The 18,239-nt window shown below is 35.3% G+C and overlaps 1 protein-coding gene and 1 long non-coding RNA gene across 3 annotated transcripts; both read right to left on the minus strand.

Moving 5' to 3' along the window:
- Positions 1 to 6,016: 6,016 nt before the first annotated feature.
- Positions 6,017 to 12,002, minus strand: LOC143574387 (putative protein disulfide-isomerase A6). Of its 2 annotated transcripts, none has more exons than XM_077059028.1 (11): positions 11,613 to 12,002; positions 10,809 to 10,893; positions 10,617 to 10,714; positions 10,477 to 10,532; positions 9,750 to 9,867; positions 9,615 to 9,642; positions 9,447 to 9,538; positions 8,705 to 8,861; positions 8,538 to 8,615; positions 8,307 to 8,375; positions 6,017 to 6,210 (listed from the first exon to the last, which is right to left on the minus strand). In XM_077059028.1, the coding sequence occupies exons 1-11, from the start codon at positions 11,753 to 11,755 to the stop codon at positions 6,145 to 6,147; spliced, it is 990 nt and encodes a 329-aa protein (XP_076915143.1). In that variant the 5' UTR covers positions 11,756 to 12,002; the 3' UTR covers positions 6,017 to 6,144. The 2 variants fall into 2 exon arrangements, with proteins under 2 accessions (XP_076915143.1, XP_076915142.1); XM_077059027.1 differs by having other exon boundaries at positions 8,307 to 8,406; positions 8,491 to 8,615.
- Positions 12,003 to 17,139: 5,137 nt separating this feature from the next.
- Positions 17,140 to 18,141, minus strand: LOC143574369 (uncharacterized). Its single transcript, XR_013142579.1, has 3 exons — positions 18,088 to 18,141; positions 17,924 to 17,995; positions 17,140 to 17,501 (listed from the first exon to the last, which is right to left on the minus strand). It is a non-coding gene; the product is annotated as an uncharacterized LOC143574369 (long non-coding RNA).
- Positions 18,142 to 18,239: the final 98 nt, after the last annotated feature.

Genomic DNA, 18,239 nt, shown 5'->3' on the forward strand with positions numbered 1-18,239 from the left:
GCTTTTTTCTGTCAAACCAGACAGCAGCACACGAGTACGTCGTTCCAAGATCAATACAAATTGCAGCTCCCTTAACTTTTTGAGTCATTTTTTAACCTGAAAGAAAACGAAATGAAGAATTACAACCACCCCCAATACTCGGGTGAGTCTTCCTGAGACGGGATGTCAAACGTCCATACTGATTTTGACGTTCCAGGAACACCATCAACCATCAAGGAGGAAACCCACTACTGTGAGACAGCTCCAATGAGTCAGGTTTTGAACTTGAGAGTCCATAAAATCCCAAGCCGTAACCATCACCCCATGCAATTAATGCAGTAAACTCTTAGCTACCATCCACGTAAGTTGTAGACAATACCATAAACTAAACTGATGATTCACTGCTGCGTTCATATACTATATAAGTTGCCTATGTATAAGACTGTAAGTAAGTACTAAATAACATTTTTTTTTTACATTTAGGCATTGGTGTTTGGTTGATATTGACCACTGACCAGTATATGAAACCACAACCTTTGGTTTATATAAAACCCACCAACACAATAACAAGTGAAGTACTTAATTACCTGCAACGCTGAAAGCTCCAAAGAAAACAAAGTTGATCGTTCTGGAATGGAACCTTGAAGTCTCACACTGATTAAAGGCAAATGGTTAGGGTTTTGAATTTTGTTATTTGAAATATGACCGAAGGTAACCCAAACGTTTATCAACGTATCGGTTTTCAAATTTTTTATTTTTCTTTCCAAGATATTATTCTTATTTTATGATCTCATTTTTCATCACATTTGAATTAGTAAAAGCAGGTAGAAATGAATTCGGTTACGACTATAGGTGATCAAATTGGGTTGGTCAAAGGAACCGGAACCGGTTCAGAACCGGTTCCATTAGTCAACATCACTGTTTAAACCGATTCCATGTTCGAACCGGTTAGGGAACCGAACCGGTTCCCCAACCCTCGGACCCGGAACCGGTGGAACCGGTTCTGACCGGTTCCTAAACCGGTTCTTACACTGTAACCGGTTCCAACCGGTTACAGTGTAAAAAATAATTTTTTTTTTCGTTTTTCGTTTCCGCTGCTCGTATTTGTATAACATGTTAAATAAAAAAAACAATTAACATAAAATTCATTTTATTTACTTTAAGAAGTTCAAAAAAAAAAGGTTACATGTTTTAAAATATTCAAAAACAAACTAACAAAACATTAAACTTATAAATATAAAGTTGTGACATATTATTTCTATAAAAGCCTTCTTGTTCGTCGTAATTATTGAGTGGCGACTTATTCATCAGAATTACTTGTAGAAACGCCTTCTTGTTCGTCGTGCACTCGAACATCAAGTGGTGTTTCGTCTTCCAGAGTGGTTACGTGTTGAACACGATCGATTGAGTCCAAGTGATCCTTCAAGCAAATGCACATCTCCACCGACTCCGAATTCAGTCTTGTTCTTCTCACCGATATTACCCTGCCACTAAGAGAAAAAGCAGATTCCGAAGCTACCGTAGAAGCTTGGGCGGTTAGTAAATCACGGGCCATGGTGGCAAGAATCGGAAACTCGGTTTCCTTTACCTTCCACCAAGCCAAAACATCAAAAGTGCCATATTCCTCTTCGGATAAACCGGTAGAGAAATCATATGCACTATACCTTCCTAGTTCGCTTGAAGGGGTGTTACCCCTTTGTTTTTTAGCCGTTACGTTGCGAACGGTGTTCATAAGGCTAATCATGGGGTCTCGTACTCTAGGAGCACTTGAACTTGATGAAGACCCCCCCGGCGTAGGCATGTGTATGTTTGACCCATATTTATTTATATAAAAGTCATACATAAATTTAAAATTCAAGTTAAAATCATTTTGTGCCTCTGTTGAAAAGTTTGGGTCAACTTCATGCATATCTAAGGCTGAAAAAATTTCGTCTATCACACATTCAACCCCCGTAACATTTAACATTGGGTTTAAAGCGGCGGCGCAAGTAAAAATCGGTGGCAATTCAAGAAAGTATTTTTTTAATTTAAACTTCATTGGTAATATGATGTTTGAAAACATTGGACTTTTATTTTCAAATTCTTTAAGATTGTTAACGATTAAAAATAACTCCGAAAGAACCAAGGGACTTGTCGGATAATACGTTCCCGATAGTTTCGTAGTTGATGTTTTAAAAACTTCAAGAAAAGTCGATAAGTCATTGATAATTTCCCATTTCTCATTTGAAAAGGGGATTGCCAAATCATTCTCGGCAAGACTAGAATGAAACATTTGTAAAGTGTCTCTTTGTTTCAAAGCACTTTGAAACATTATGCAAGTGGAATTCCATCGATGAGGTACATCCCAATTAGCTCCCAAAGCTTTTCTTCCCGTATCTTTACAAAATTTTCTATAATCCATTTGTCTTTTTTTACTTTTCTTAAAAACTTCATGTAGCATTACTCTAAAATCGTTTATAACCGATGTAACCTCATCCGAAGCAAGTCCGTCTTGCACGATTAAATTAATGATATGTGCAACACACCTTGAGTGAAAAAATACACCATTGCAAATCGGCGTATATTTTAATTTTAATTTATCAACCGCCGATGTATTATTCGACGCGTTATCAAATGCAATTGAAAATATTTTATTTTCTAGTTTATAAGTTTTTATAACATAATCTAAAATTTCAAACAAATTATCTCCCGTATGTGGATACTCAAAGAGTTCGAAAGCAATGGTGCGTTTCATCATTTCCCACGATGACGGGTCTACCCAATGAGCGGTGACACAAAGATAAGATTCGGGTAGACCATGTGGAGCCGACCAAACATCAGTAGTTAAGTTTATTCCCGTATTTATATTTTCAAAATATGCAATTAGTACCTCTTTGGCCTTCTTCCACAATTTTAAACAATAACGTTTAAGAGTATGACGACTTACGTGAGTGTATTGTGGTTGAAGCGTATCTCGAATCATGGCGGTTAAGCGAGGGTTGTCGAAGTGGCTAAACGGCAAAGCTTCTTGAATCACAAACTTCGCCATACGATCTTGAACTCGATCAATTTGGTATGTAAATATTCCGCCTTCACTATCCATTTGCGTTTGTTGCGACTCGACGTTCTGTTTCAACGCCCTGCAATACGGTCTTTCGATGTGTTTCTTCAAATTTGAATTCGAAAGTGGGTTTAAATAAATCCCACAAAACTTGCACCGAGCCTTCAATGAATGGTCACTCAATTCAACCAAATCCCAATTGCACCAAATCTCTTGATTACGATTATGAGGTACAATACGAACGAAACTTGGTCCGGCGGTGGAACCTTGACCAACCGATGATTGTGAGGCAGCCATAACAACAAATATGAATATAGAAGAAGAGAAAACAAGAGATTAGAGAACTCAGAACGTTGTAATAGCGTTTTTTTGTATTTTTTTGCGTTCGGGTTTGCGTTTTGAGTGTTGTGATGAACCCATTACACCAAATACCTATTTATACTAGTAGTGGGGTGTTTGGGGAGCCAAAAAACGGCCATTTTTGACCCCAACGGTCAAAAAACGGCCATAAAACCGTTTCCCAACGGCTAGAACCACTCCAACGGCTATAACCGGTTCCGAACCGGTTCCGGTCGAACCGGTTCCAGAACCGGTTCCGGTTCGGTTCCGGTTCCTACCCGGTCCACCTCCAAACATGTCAAACCGGTTCCGGATCGTCGGGTTGAAACGGAACCGAACCGGTTCCTACGAAAAACGGGTAGGAACCGGTTCGGTTCCGGTTCGGTTCCGTCGAACCGGTTCCAGGAACCGGTTTTGTTGTCCACCTCTAGTTACGACCACTAGTTTGGTTTTGTGACAAATGCGTGTGATTTACAATCAAATAGTTGTGAGCTCAAGTCTCACTTGAGACAAATAAATAGGTGGAAAAAAACTTTAGTTTAAAAAAAACGAATTTGGTTGTTAAAGAAAGATACTTATATTTTTTTTAATTAATAGACGTCCATTATAGTAGTGACACTGTATGATCTATGATAAAAAAAATTAAAGCAATGTTTATTCGGTCGGTAAAACGTAGGCGTTGCAGCGGCCAGTCCACTCGAATATGATCGGTATCAATTACGTTTGTTATTGTACCAAGACTACATCCAAAAAATATTAGTTTCGTCAAGTTATAGTGTTTAAAACATAAACACATCGTTGCGATTGCATTGGCATGCCAACACGAATTCTGTTGGTATCAGTTACGTTCATTAAAGATGAGGGAACTAAGCCTAAAATATAATTATGTTAGGTATATCATATTTAAAATGGAAAAAACAAATAAAAGATACATAAAATACTAATAACTAAAGAAAAAAACATAAAAACAACAATTAACCCCTATAATGAAAACTCACCCAAAAAAAATACGACTGTGAAGGGAGTTTTCTTTTTAATCAAAATAGGGTGTGGGGAAAAACTATTTACCTAAATAGGCGATTCAAAAAATATTTACCAAAATGAGTTTTTTCTATTTATTTCTTCTTTTCTAAAACTATTACGATTCATTTTTCTTTTATGTAAATTTAATCAACGTATTATCATTTTTTTTAAAACAACACATTATAGTTTTTTTTATTTTTTAAATAAATATAAAAATTATTATTATTTATTTAGTTTTCAATAAAAGCATGTTAAATACAACTGAAAAAAAATCATCTAAATAATAAGATAATAAACATAAAAACACAAAGCAAAAAGGGTTCGAAAGCTGCATATTTAACGAATAATAAATAAAACACCTACTGATAAATCATTCTTGTAAAACACAGGAGTATTCATCGGTTTCGATTTTCGGGCTTGTCGATTGGAGATGTATTCGGATGTAACCGAAATTGTACCGAACCAAAATCATTAAGGTTAAACTGAACTAAATAATCGAATACGTAGATTAGAAACTACAATGTTTCAGTTGTAGCTAAGGACCGAAAGTTCGACAAGTTTAATCCGAGTTTGGTTGTTGGTGTGGTTTTAATCGGTAGGACCGGTTCGATTTTTTGTTTAAATTGGTTTCGAACCAAATTATGCAGGATTGCATGTTACATATCCCTGCTATTGACAAATTATTGGAATAGTAAAGAGTAATGAGTGAATCGTAGTTGTGGGATTGAAGAACCTATTGTTTCAGTATTTTTTTTCTTTAAATGTTCAAGTTAAGAAACAAGTATATAGAAATCCTTATTTTGATAAATAACTTATCCCCTCACCCCATTTTGGTAAAAAAACTCATGTGAAGGAGATTTAGGCTCGCACAGATCCCGCTTTTGTGTGTTAGAAATGCAACTTCAAACCATCACCATCAGACCAACTTAAAGATTGATTAATTAATGAAATTATTAGTTATATAAAAGATCAAAATATGGTCATAAAAAGTTGAGATACCGGCCAATTTTTTTTTATCTAAATCTATATCTATACTATATTAAAAAATAACATTTTAGTTTAGGTGTTAAACCACATTCATTCTCATCATATTTTTACCCATTTTTGGAATATGGTTAATTGACTAATTCTAATGGGTTTGGCGCTAGTTTAACCCAACCCGAATAATTCAAACGGGTTATATTATATAACCTCAAATAACCCGTGTTTCCATCATGATATTACCATTCTGCACCGATTTATAAACTCTGATTCTTCAAGTCATCATCATTTGCCTCGTATTCATCTTCAAGGGTTCGTTTCAATGCTTTCAAAACCTAAATCAACATGTTCCGCTACAGCCGTTTTCTATACGACTCATATGTTGTTCATCAATGTATATCCTAAGTAATCGGCAGGCAGCTGAAGAAAAACGTGTTAAGTAAAGCTCTAATGGCTAGAAGTGAAGCAACGCGCAAGTTGATTGCAACTAGTTTAAAAGTTACAGTCTAAGACAATAATTAAAAAGACATATTTACAAAATAACAACAAATAGATTTTCAAAGTAATCTATAAAAAACGTTATTCTGAATCACTTTGGAACACGACGATGATAGAAAATTGACAAAACTATGTTTATTGACAAAACTTTATAATAAAACAAGCATTCCTCAAAAATTAGCATGTTCCAAAATCCAAAAAACAAAGTACCTATCTAACTATGGACGAGATCAAACATAAATGTCGACTCATTTTAATTAACCACCGATTGATCTTGTCATTCATCATGCAAAGGCGGATAAGACGTTCATCTTGACAGTGAACTCGTCTGCTTTCGAAGAGCTAATCGACTGCAAAAGAAGACAAGACCATATATTCTTACAATCTAAATATGTTTCTTTTCATATATATATATATGTAGGTTCTATCACCTACACATAGGGGTGGCAACCTTGACCCAAACCATTTCAAATGGGTCAATTTGGGTTGTTTTAAAATTCAAATGGGTTGATTTGGGTCATAGGTTTTAATTAAATGGGTCAAAATGGGTCACTTGAAATTCCACATTCTTATTTTTGGGTCAAAATGGGTTGACAAATTTAACTACATGGGTCGATGTGGGTTAGTGTCTTAAGGAAAAGTGACATGTTTGGGTTAAAACGGGTTTTAGATTGGAACGATATCGGTTTAGGTTTCAGCTCGGATCAGCTTTCGTGCCGACGCGAGTTTTAGCACTAGACGGGTTGGGTTTCGGTTTCTTTCGAGTTTTCGCACTAGACGGGTCGATTAAGGTTTTTGATTCGTTTTCGTCGACATTTCGGTTTCGGTTAATTTGTCGGTTTTTTTTTTTGATGAACGAGGATAACGACGAAAGTATTTTAGTTTTTTTACTTTTTCGTTATTCGTTTATATTTTGAGTTATGATTTTTTATTTGTTTTTTTTTGAATTTTTTTTGAGGGATTTTGATCTTAATAGAAACCATCAAAAAATATTCAAAAAAATTAATAAAAAAATCATAGCTCAAAAAATAAAACAAAAACAAAAAATGTAAAAAAACTAAAACTTTTCGTCCGTCGTCCTCGTTCAAAAAAAATCGACAAATTAACCGAAACTGAAAAGTCGACAACAACAAAACAAAAACATGCTGAAACAAGCTGTTAAGTGATGAAAGGAACTGAAAAATCGCTAAAGCAAGCTGTTAAGTGATGAAAGGAACAGAAAAATCGCTTAAACGAGCTATTAGATGCTGAAACGAACTGAAAAATCGCTTAAACGAGCTGTTACGTGCTGAAACGAACTGAAAAATCGCTTAAACGAGCTGTTACGTGCTGAAACGAACTGAAAAATCGCTTAAACGAGCTGTTACGTGCTGAAACGAACTGAAAAATCGCTTAAACGAGCTGTTACGCGGTGAAACGAACTGAAAAATCGCTTAAACGAGCTGTTACGCGGTGAAACGAACTGAAAAATCGCTTAAACGAGCTGTTACGCGGTGAAACGAACTGAAAAATCGCTTAAACGAGCTGTTACGCGCTGAAACGAACTGAAAAATCGCTTAAACGAGCTGTTACGCGCTGAAACGAACTGAAAAATCGCTTAAACGAGCTGTTACGCGCTGAAACGAACTGAAAAATCGCTTTAACGAGCTGTTACGCGATGAAACGAACTGAAAAATCGCTTTAACGAGCTGTTACGCGATGAAACAAACTGAAAAATCGCTTAAACGAGCTGTTACGCGCTGAAACGAACTGAAAAATCTCTTAAACGAGCTGTTACGTGCTGAAACGAACTGAAAAATCGCTTAAACGTGTTTTGACCCAAACCCGTTTTGACCCATTCCAACCTTGACCCGTTCTAACCCGAACCTGTTGACCCTAACCCGTTCCGACCCGAACCAAAACAACCATTTTTTAAGTGACCCGTTCCGACCCATGACCGGTTTCGACCCAACCCAACCCTTTTGCCACCTCTACCTACACATGTGTAACTAAAGATAAACTGATTATAATCAAAAATATATATATTCAAGTCCCAGATCGATAATCAACACACAAACTAAACGAATAACCCTCGTTTATATTAATCAGAAAATATAACTCTAAAAACTGATTACAAACTATCAAATCCTAACTCGGTTTGACTCTTGATGAACCCAAACTCGGTTACATCTTGTTCACCTTCTATAATGTCTAACCATAACTCAGTTTATATAGACTAACCTGACTTGTTAGTCAAGACATTACCAAATATAATAAACCCTAATTTTTGGGCCAAACAACAATTGACCCAACATATATGAGCAAATCACTTTATTGGTTTTGTATGTACATATAACATACATCAAATTTTTAAATGATTTAGGTTTGTTCACGCAATAACTTAGTGTTATAGCAACGGGTTGAAAGTCACCCAAAGTGTATTATCGAGAAGTATCATTATAATTACCTTGGCAAGCATACGTTCTAGGCGTTGGATCTCGTTCTTTGGATAATCATCACCTTTGCTCAAACTACTCTTGGCAGCTTTCACATATACTTTACCATATCTAAAATTCACAATAAAACCACCCAAGTGTGAAAACCACATAATTTACGCATTATGCATACCAGAAGCAGAATTAAAAAATAACCTAGCAGCAGAACCCGAGAGCTTTTCAACTTCATCCTCAATCTTAGCATATACATCTTTCTTTTCATCATCACCGGCACTTGCAAACTCCTTCACTAAGCCATCTAATTCTTCAACTATGCCTGCCTACGTTGATCAACCATGAAATAGAAATATTAGATGTATAATAAATGATTTTATGGTAAAATTAAGCTCAATTTCTATGGGGTACTAACTTTGGGTTTGAGTTGGCCTTTGGTGTCCCGAATAGTACCACACTTCTCGTTGATAAAGTTTACAAAACTATCGAGCTCTCGCTCATGTTCATAGTCTTCACCATTTTTGTTGTTTTTTGGGAAGAACTTTATTGTTGGATAGATGCTCAAACCGTACCTACATAACCGAATCTATTGATAAGTGACAAAAATACATCTAAATTAAATAAACACTCAAATTTCCTTTCCTGGATTCGGGTATATAAATTTTTTTAACCTAGAATACTAAGCAAAAATGATATTTATACATCAACATTATAAATTATATGGGAAGAGGATTCTATGTAGATGGCATTTGTTTGCGGAAACAGAAAGAACAAAATAAATCATTTATTTTTCAATTTTAACAAAATTTTAAAATACAAGAAAATTGTTGAAATACGTAGCATGTATGTGTAAATCACGTGTTGGTATATTTGCTACACATGCGTATGTAAATGTTTGAAAATGAAACATACATATAAACAAGCTAGCTTAATGTTTTTGATGTACATAACATTGACATTAATTTGTATATAAGTAACAGTTTTAAAAAAATGAACCATTGACGAACAAAAAGTGGTCGTAACATGAAACCGAACCATCCTTTCGATTATGGTTCAGACGTTTAAAACAATAACCAAACCGACAAATGTTCACCCCTAGTTTCTTATATGCATAAAATTCAATGTCTATAAAGAGCCATTACTATCCTATTACTTACTTTTCACCAATATCCTTATGCTTATCGGCATCAAGTTTCGCAATAACCACATCTTCCTCGTTTCTGAATGCAGTCGCAACACTTTCATAAATCTGTCACGCACACAAACGATACTTTGTACAATTAGGCTCCAGTTTGCAAATTAATACTAAGAGATTAGATACATACAGGAGCAAGGCTCTGGCAATGGCCACACCTGTCAACAATAATCAACACCTTATTAACTTATAACTTATGAATACAAATTGATTTGACTATGGTTTTAAGGAATATAAAACTGTAACTAAACTAAACATGACTGACCAGGGTGCATAGAACTCAACCAACACATCCTTTTTGCTATCCATTACAATTTCATTGAAGTTGTCAGAATTTAGCACCACCACACTTGAGGGAATTGGAGCTATCTTCACATTGGTCCCTGAAAATGAAATATATTTGGGCTCAACATAAACTTTTGTTAAAAGTTATGTTACATTTTATAAAATGATAATATTACGCTGTTATGATAGTTTGCATAAATAGTCATTGTACTTAATTTGTAGCATTATATTTAGGGTCTACAAAATAATTAAATTTTTTTTACCGTTGCACCCAACATTAATTTAATTTTTAGTTCTAATTTATTTAACTTAACATATGAATTTTTTTAAATTAATATATATTTTAATAAATGTGACAATTTCGAGAAATGCATTAAAATTTCTATTTAATGTTTTATAAAAAAATATTGATGTTTTGTCTCAAAAGAGTCACATGTATGAACACACATTAATTTAAAAAATAAATTTCGTTGTAAGATGAGTAAACATCATCAAAAAACTAATTTTCGGTTACAAAACGGTCGAAAAACAAATTAAAAACAACAGTTTATTAATCACACAAATAGTGTTAGACTGAACAAAGAATGAGGACTATTTATGTAATCAATTAAAAATATAAAATTGGTCATTTTGTAAAACCTAACAAAATTTATAACAAAAGTTAGTGTTGGAAGCCGAATATGTGTGAGAACTAGCAATCTCATTACCTCCTTCATGGTTTATAAACTCAGCAAATGCTTCAGCAGTGCGATCACCTTTATACCTAAAGAAAGATTCAAAAAACAGATGCTTGTTTTAGTAAACAAAACAAATGACATTTTATAATGTAAAAGTGTATAACACTTACGTTTTGGGTTCCAATGATCCTTTAGGAAACCATTGGATGGTGGGATAACTAGTAATCTTATATTTGAGACAAACATCTTTATACTCATCACAGTCCACCTGGCAAAACATATATATATATATATATATATAGATAGTTAAAGCTAGTATATTGACAAACATATATATTCAAGAACCTCAAATTTATATATACCTTTGCAATCACAACAGAATTTACTTTCTTGAAGTTATCAGCAAGCTTTTCATATTCAGGGATAAGCTTTTTACAGTATCCACACCTGCCGGATTAGATTAGACGATCAATGTTCATGTTATTCACATATCATGATATGTAAAGCCTAGCATATTAAAGAAGAAAATTAATATTATGCACAAACAGCTTTTGTCTACATTAAGGTAAGTGAGAATCTTTTAGAGGTTTCTATGCATGGCTCGGTTTTTGGTTAAAACAGAACTAAAATCTGAAATTCGGTTTTGTTAGTTTTGGAAATCATTCGATTTCAGTTTTTATGGTTTTGATTTTTTTCGGTTTTTGGATTGGGTTCGGTTATGTTGCCCTTTGAGCTTGAAAGTTTTGGACCGAAAAAAAATTGATCCAAAATATTTGGTCCTAATTCTTGTTTTTTAACTAATAACTAATTGATTATTAATTATTATACACTTGGGTTAAAGTATTTGGATTACACTATTTATTAAATTCCTTTAAATTACATAAAATTTAAAAACAAAAAAAATGAAGATTTATAAATTCTGTTCGACCTTTTCAGTTTTTATTACATACAAACCATAACTGGATCAAAAGTTCGGTTTTCAAAAAAAAAAAAAAACCAAACCGTCGATTTTTGTTTCGTTTCAGTTTTTGGGTAATTTTTTCGGTTTTTGTTGAAAACTATAACATATATTGCAAGTAACATGAGACCGGCTAAATTACCATGCATATATATCTAGATCAAAACTATAACATATATTGCAAGTAACATGAGACCGGCTAAATTACCAAGGAGCGTAGAACTCGACTAGTGCACCGCGATCTTGGCCGACTTCCTTCTCAAAAGTGTCTTCGGTTAGGACAACGACATCAGCGAAGGCCGGCGAGAACAAGCCGAGAGCTAACGTGAAACAGATTAATGACCTCAACATTTTCTGTTGGAATTTAGAGAAGACGGTTAGTGATGAAAAGTGTTACTACTCACACTTTTTTATATATAGCTAGCTATAAATAATATTCTTGATTCTTGACTATTTCTTTTTCGTTATATTATTTATAGTAATAAATCGAGACATAACAGCATGTACTCCGCACACATTTTTATAAATATTCTTGACTGTTTCTTTTTCATTTAAGTTATTTATAATGATATTGATCAAGACACAATGGCATGACAAAATACTAGGTTTGGTAGAACAGCATATTTATTTAAACTAAGGTCGAAGTGGTAAAAATCAAAACTATAGAATATGAAGAAATACGGATCTACTTCTTTTAACGGGTCTTAGATCCAATAAGTCTACAGGGTAGGATACGATTAACTGCCAATACGATATGAACTCAATTCCCAAAGTCCAGTGACGTGAACCTGCAAAACAAACACCGTGAGCTCGTTACGGGAAGGACAAGAGGGGGGGGGGGGTCTTCCCGTAACCACGTACCCTCCGGCGTGAGAATAAGTACAATTCCGATGAAGATAAAGTACTTAAGTAAATTGAGAGAGTACAGCGGGAGTGAGTATAAATACCTCATGATGATTGAGAAGGTATTTATAGCCGAAGGGTGTGGGAAGGTGATTGGGTCAGCTGTCTCTTTAGAAGATGCTCTTATAACCACCTGGATACGTGTCCTCCTATGACAGGTTCAATTTATACGTTGCATGTGCATGTATAACAACTTGGACACGTGTCCTCATCTGATAGGGTGGTATACAATCCTGGCCATGTGCATGGTTATAACGGCCTTGCCAGGTATCCTTTTCTGGTTGGTTGAGGGATCACGTATTGCTCAAGAAAGCATCTTGGTAGATCTTCTAGAATGTTACCGGTTAATGACAACTGTCCCGGGGCATTACCTCATAGTTATTTATGCGGACGAATGTTCCGTATTGCGGATGACTTATGAGGGTCCCAAATTTTTCGGTATGGTACGAGTACGGGTACGGGTATTTTGGTACAATACTCGTTTTTGTACCACTTTGCTTTTTGTTTCCAAATTTTTGACGATCTTGAAACCGGTACCGGTACAAGTAACAAACAACCTGAATTAGTCCGGGCATCGGTACTTACACTGGTACGTTATGGGTACCAAATTAGTACGGGTACCAAATTGGCCATCAATTTAATGAGAAGATAGTATTGAAGAACCTTAACTCGGTCGCCGACTTTAACTGATTTTTTAGTCGCTTCTTGGATGTTATATTATCTAATTTTGAAGAAATGTTTGGTAGTTGTTCAATAATAACATGGTTGGAGAATTTATTTTATATATTAAATATGAAGAATCTCAATTAAACCTTTATATAATCCAAACAGGTACAAAATACCAAATGTACCCGTACCGTACCCGTACATGTACTCGATTGTACCTGTACCCAAATTCAACAAAAATGAATACCAATACCCGTACTGAATATGCTAAATCGGTACGGGCACGAGTACGTGTACGTGTACGAGTACAAGTACGGGTATTTGGGACAAAATACTCATCCCTAGCCAGGATGCTTCCGCATGCCCTGTGAGGGTGTTTCCTCCGCCAATAATTATGCGGGTGGTCCATATGTCCCGCGGGTGCCTTACGAAGGACTTCTGGTTGACCCACGGGTAATACTTAAGGGTGTTTGAGTCTTTTTGATACCCTACCTCTATAGAATACAAACAATTACTGGGAATTGTAGGAGGAATAATTCATAGTAGCTTTCAAATAGCCTAGTTAGTGTTTAGAACAACATAGCAAATATGTTATGAAGCATGGTTAGTTAAAAACTAAGTTATGGAGTATGGTTAGTTAAAAAGCGTTGTCACGATACCATCACCTAGACACGGGGAATTCACTAACTTTTCACTCAAAAATATATAATGTTTTAACCGGAAAGTATTTATTATTAAATCTATATTTTTGTATATATAAAAAGTTGGGTAGTTTAATAGGTAGAAGAAAACCTTATCTCCACCAAAATTGTGTTGGAAATTTTAAGTATAAGTGTGTGTGAATGAAGTCTTAATAAGGAAGTGGTAAAGGTTGTTCCACATCGAATTGTGAACAAAATAATGAGTGGTATATAAGGTGAAACCTTTACCACTCATTTGAATCTTTATGACATGTTTTATCACAAGTCATACGCGCGCAGGGGGTGCAAATTTGGGTTTCTTGACTAAAAATTCATCGAACTCGTGCGTGCCCACACGTCCCGCGTGAGACGATATTTTATGATTATGATTCTTTGATTTCCCGCACTTTTTATGAGAACTCGTGCGTGCACGCATGTCCCGCGTGAGAATATTTTATGATTATGATTCTTTGATTTCCCGCACTTTTTATGATTATGATTTTTTGACGATTTTCTATGATTATGATTCTTTGATTTTTTATGATTATGATTTTTTGATTTCCCACTCGTCCCGCGTGAGACGATTTTTTATGATTCTTTGATTTACGTGAGACGATATTTTATGATTATGATTCTTTGATTACCCGCACTTTTTATGATTATGATTTTTTTGACGATTTTCTATGATTATGATTTTTTATGATTATGATTTTTGATTTCTCACTCGTCCCACGTGACACGATTTTTTATGATTATGATTCTTTAATTTACGTCAGGTTATTTTTTTTTATGATTATGATTCTTGAATTTTTATGTTAATGATTTTTTGATGTCAGGCTATTTTTATGATTGATTCTTGAATTTTTATGATTATGATTTTTTGATTTCCCGCCCGTCTCACGCGTGATGACTTTTTATGATTATGATTCTTTGATTTATGTGTCAGGCTATGTGTACATTTTATGATTATGATTCTTTGATTTACGTGTCAGGCTATGTGTACAGAAATGACTATGTGTACAGGAATGACTATGATTCTTTGATTTGTGTCAGGCTACTTTGATTTGGCTATGTGTATAGGACGAATTGGGATGATAAGAAGTAGATAAAACACACGACGCAAACCACTACGCGTATATTTATGTAGTTAATTTATTTATTTCATTTGCATTCAATATCAGGACTAGTTTGCCATAGTCAAATTTATTTATGTTGTTTTAACATAATATGTATATTTACATTATCTCCCAACGACGTGAAACTCATGTTACATACACATACAAACTCTTAAATCCCCATAAACAACTAGTACACATTAAGCAAAGACAAAACCACACAAAACACTTCACATCATCATTCATTCATCAACTTCAACCTATCCGGTACCCGTAACACCGGGATCCGGCTTATCTTGACGGCCTTGTTCCATCGCTTCAACGGTTTCCGAAACAGCATCACCGAAAATAGGACCACCAAGTCCAGCACAATCCTTAACCTTGTCTTGTATTTTATCAATCTGAACCTTACCCTCGTCTTCTTTTGAGTGGATATCCATTCGACTCTGGTTCTGGCCCCCTTGTACCGAATGGTATGTCGTCGCCGTCGTGCTTCCCGGCGGCAAAGTTCCCTGAGCTCCAGACATTATATAATATTATTTGATGATGTTTTATATTTAGTTCTAGTTATGTTTGTGTTTTTGTTTTGTGCGTGTTAAGGATGCTTATTTATAGTATGATATTGGAATGGATAGGGTTAGATCAAGGGTGTCATATGTTGATCTTTGTTTTGTTTGCCACGTGGTGGTTATGTGTCACAAACCTTGTACACATGGTTAGCTTTCATGATGGAAGGAATTTGACTATTCTATCCTACTTTTTATTTTACTTTTTAATATAAATAAGTGTTTAGTATACATCGTATTTTTCTTTTTAAAAACAAATAAACTCGGGTAACCCAATGATAAAAGCGGTTCTAAATATTTGTAATCACATATAACGTTGTATTGCCTATCCTGTCATCTCCTATTTTTTGGAAACCTATCACCTAAAGATATACTGTAGTAAAACCCAGTAAAAATCAGATAATAAAATAGATATTTATATCACCTAAGTTATTGACATTTATTTAAGGTACATTACAAAATCGCATTACCATAAGAAAATATTTCATTCGTTTAATTAAAAGTGTCAATATTCCCTCTTTAATTTGTCTTATTACAAATGTCCGCAATCAAAATTTATTAGTCAATTTTCATGTTTACCCAAGGCTATGTGTAGTGAAGGGGCTATAGAATGGGATTTGTGACATGTGACGCCCAATCAGCAAATGACGGGTTTTTCTTTTAGGGGTGTAGTGTGTGCGCGCACACACACACATATATATATATGCTACACACAAAAGATTAATATAATAATAACTGAAACAAGAAATGAGGAGACAAAAACTAGTCACCCCGCCCCTAGTCACCCGGGGGCGGTGTTCCATCCTTTTGTCGCCTGGTTTTGTAGTCCACTACGCATACTCTAAAGCACAGACAACTAGCATTAATAAACAATAATGATGGACCCGATTTTCAAGGGTATTATTATCATTTGATAAATAAAAAAATATTCATTCAATCTATCTTAAATTTTGTGTTTTTTAAACCTTGACGCTTGAGAGATGGAGGGAGCAAAAAATAATGCTAAAAACAAATAAATAGGAATGGCAACGGGGCGGGTTTGGGGCGGGTTTTGCTTAACCCGAACCCGAACCCGAAACCAAAAACCATCCCCGTACCCGCCCCATTACCCGTCGGGTTTAATTCGGGGATTCCCCGTTTGGTTTTTTGTACCCCCCCGACCCGCCCCGTCCCCGAACCCGAAAACCCGAAACCGATCCGACCCGACGCGAAATTGACTATTCTGGGTAATTTTGACCAAAACCTTAGTAATATGCTTATGAAGTCTATGGTCAACTGTTCAAGAATCCATCACAAAACTTACATATTGATTATGTAGCAGCGGCAACAACCAGTGGTGGATGTGCGGTATCGGTGCTAGCTGGTGCGATGGCGGGTGGAGGCGGCGACACAAGGTGGTGTGGAGGCAGTGACGCAAGGTGGTGTGGGCGTGTGGCGGTGCTTGGATTGCGGCGGTGCAAGTTATCGCTTCACCATTGGTGTTGGATTTGGTTGACCTCAAGCTATTTTAGTCAAAATTAACATGTAAGAATTAAGATGTCTGGATGTAGGTTTTTAATATATATATATATATATATATATATATATATATATATATTATTTATATTTATATATTATATCGGGGCGGGTCGGGGCGGGGGTACCCGAACCCGAACCCGAACCCGAACCCGAAACAATCCCCGAAACAATCTCCGAAACCCGACCCGAAACCGAAAAAACAAAACCCGACCCGACCCGAAATAAGCCGGTTTTCGGGTTTCCCCGTCGGATTCGGGGATTTTTGCCATCCCTACAAATAAACTGGAAAACCTATTGGTCTATTACATTACATACAAATATTTTCATGTGTATTTAAACAAATAACTTTGACTTCCATAAACAGTCTTAACTGCTTGACAATAAATAACAATTATTCTAATGTTCTGTTTATTTATACTCAAAATAATCAGATTAAGAGACGAATACATGGAAAACCAACACTATAAAATCTTAAAAATCAAAATTTCAATCTCTTGATAGGTAACTAGCAGCATGTGCACCAGAAAAAAAATGTCAGCAAACGCATTGCATATTCGTCACAACAAGCGGTCCATGCTTCTTTTAAATCCGTCAACTGAGCTTAGACTGCAACTGGTTTACCAACCCCCCTAGAAACTTCGTTTTTAACCTGCACGACAATGTGCATGTCAAAACAGGAGCCCAATAATTAATGCATTAAATATGATTAAAATAATATATTGATGAAATAGAACTTTAAGGCTGTTCTTGACATGTTTAACTAGTTTGGCTCGTTTAACCCATTACCAATTCGAGTACACCAGAATTGATTTGTTTAAGAGTTAGGCGTTGAAAAAATTATTTGTTTAGGTTGCGCGGTTTTGTTATACCATTGTAAAAGGATAGAGAATCTCAGTTGAGGAATTAATGAGGCTTACCCCCTTACCTGCAATTCGTACATGAAGTCTCTAATTGTATATAAAACTTTTTTTGCACGAAAATTAAATTATATAAGTGGCGTCTCTAATTGTATATAAAACTTTTTTTGCACGAAAATTAAATTATATAAGTGGCGTAGAATAATCTATTTACCTTGGCTGATTTGAATAGTTCATCGATCACTTCAGACAATGTTGGATGGGCATGAACAGCATACTTGATGTCCTGCATGATTCGAATGTTACCAATCAATTATTGTATTGACCGTTGTCCTTTTAAAAAAATTAATATAATAAGTTTTTTATTTTATTTCGAACCTGTATACGTGTTCCTAAAGCAATTGCGTTTGATGCTTCGTGAATGAGGTCAGCCATTGGCGGATCCAGCTAGTAAATGGGTGGTTCCCCGGAACCACCCGAGTTTCGAAATAATAGTGTACGGATATATAGAAATACTAGAGGAACCACCT

This window comes from Bidens hawaiensis, unplaced genomic scaffold (assembly GCF_021521415.1).
Source record: "Bidens hawaiensis isolate Kalapana, Puna unplaced genomic scaffold, B.hawaiensis_p1.1 tig00026901_1, whole genome shotgun sequence".
Lineage (NCBI taxonomy): Eukaryota > Viridiplantae > Streptophyta > Magnoliopsida > Asterales > Asteraceae > Bidens > Bidens hawaiensis.

Coding starts and splice junctions, on each gene's coding strand:
- LOC143574387 (XM_077059027.1), bottom strand. CDS start 11,755: ATGTTGAGGTCATTAATCTGTTTCACGTTAGCTCTCGGCTTGTTCTCG. Junction 10,715..10,808: donor ATTCTGTTGTGATTGCAAAG/GTATATATAAAT, acceptor ATGTTTTGCCAG/GTGGACTGTGATGAGTATAA. Junction 8,407..8,490: donor CTCTCGGGTTCTGCTGCTAG/GTTATTTTTTAA, acceptor TGTGAATTTTAG/ATATGGTAAAGTATATGTGA.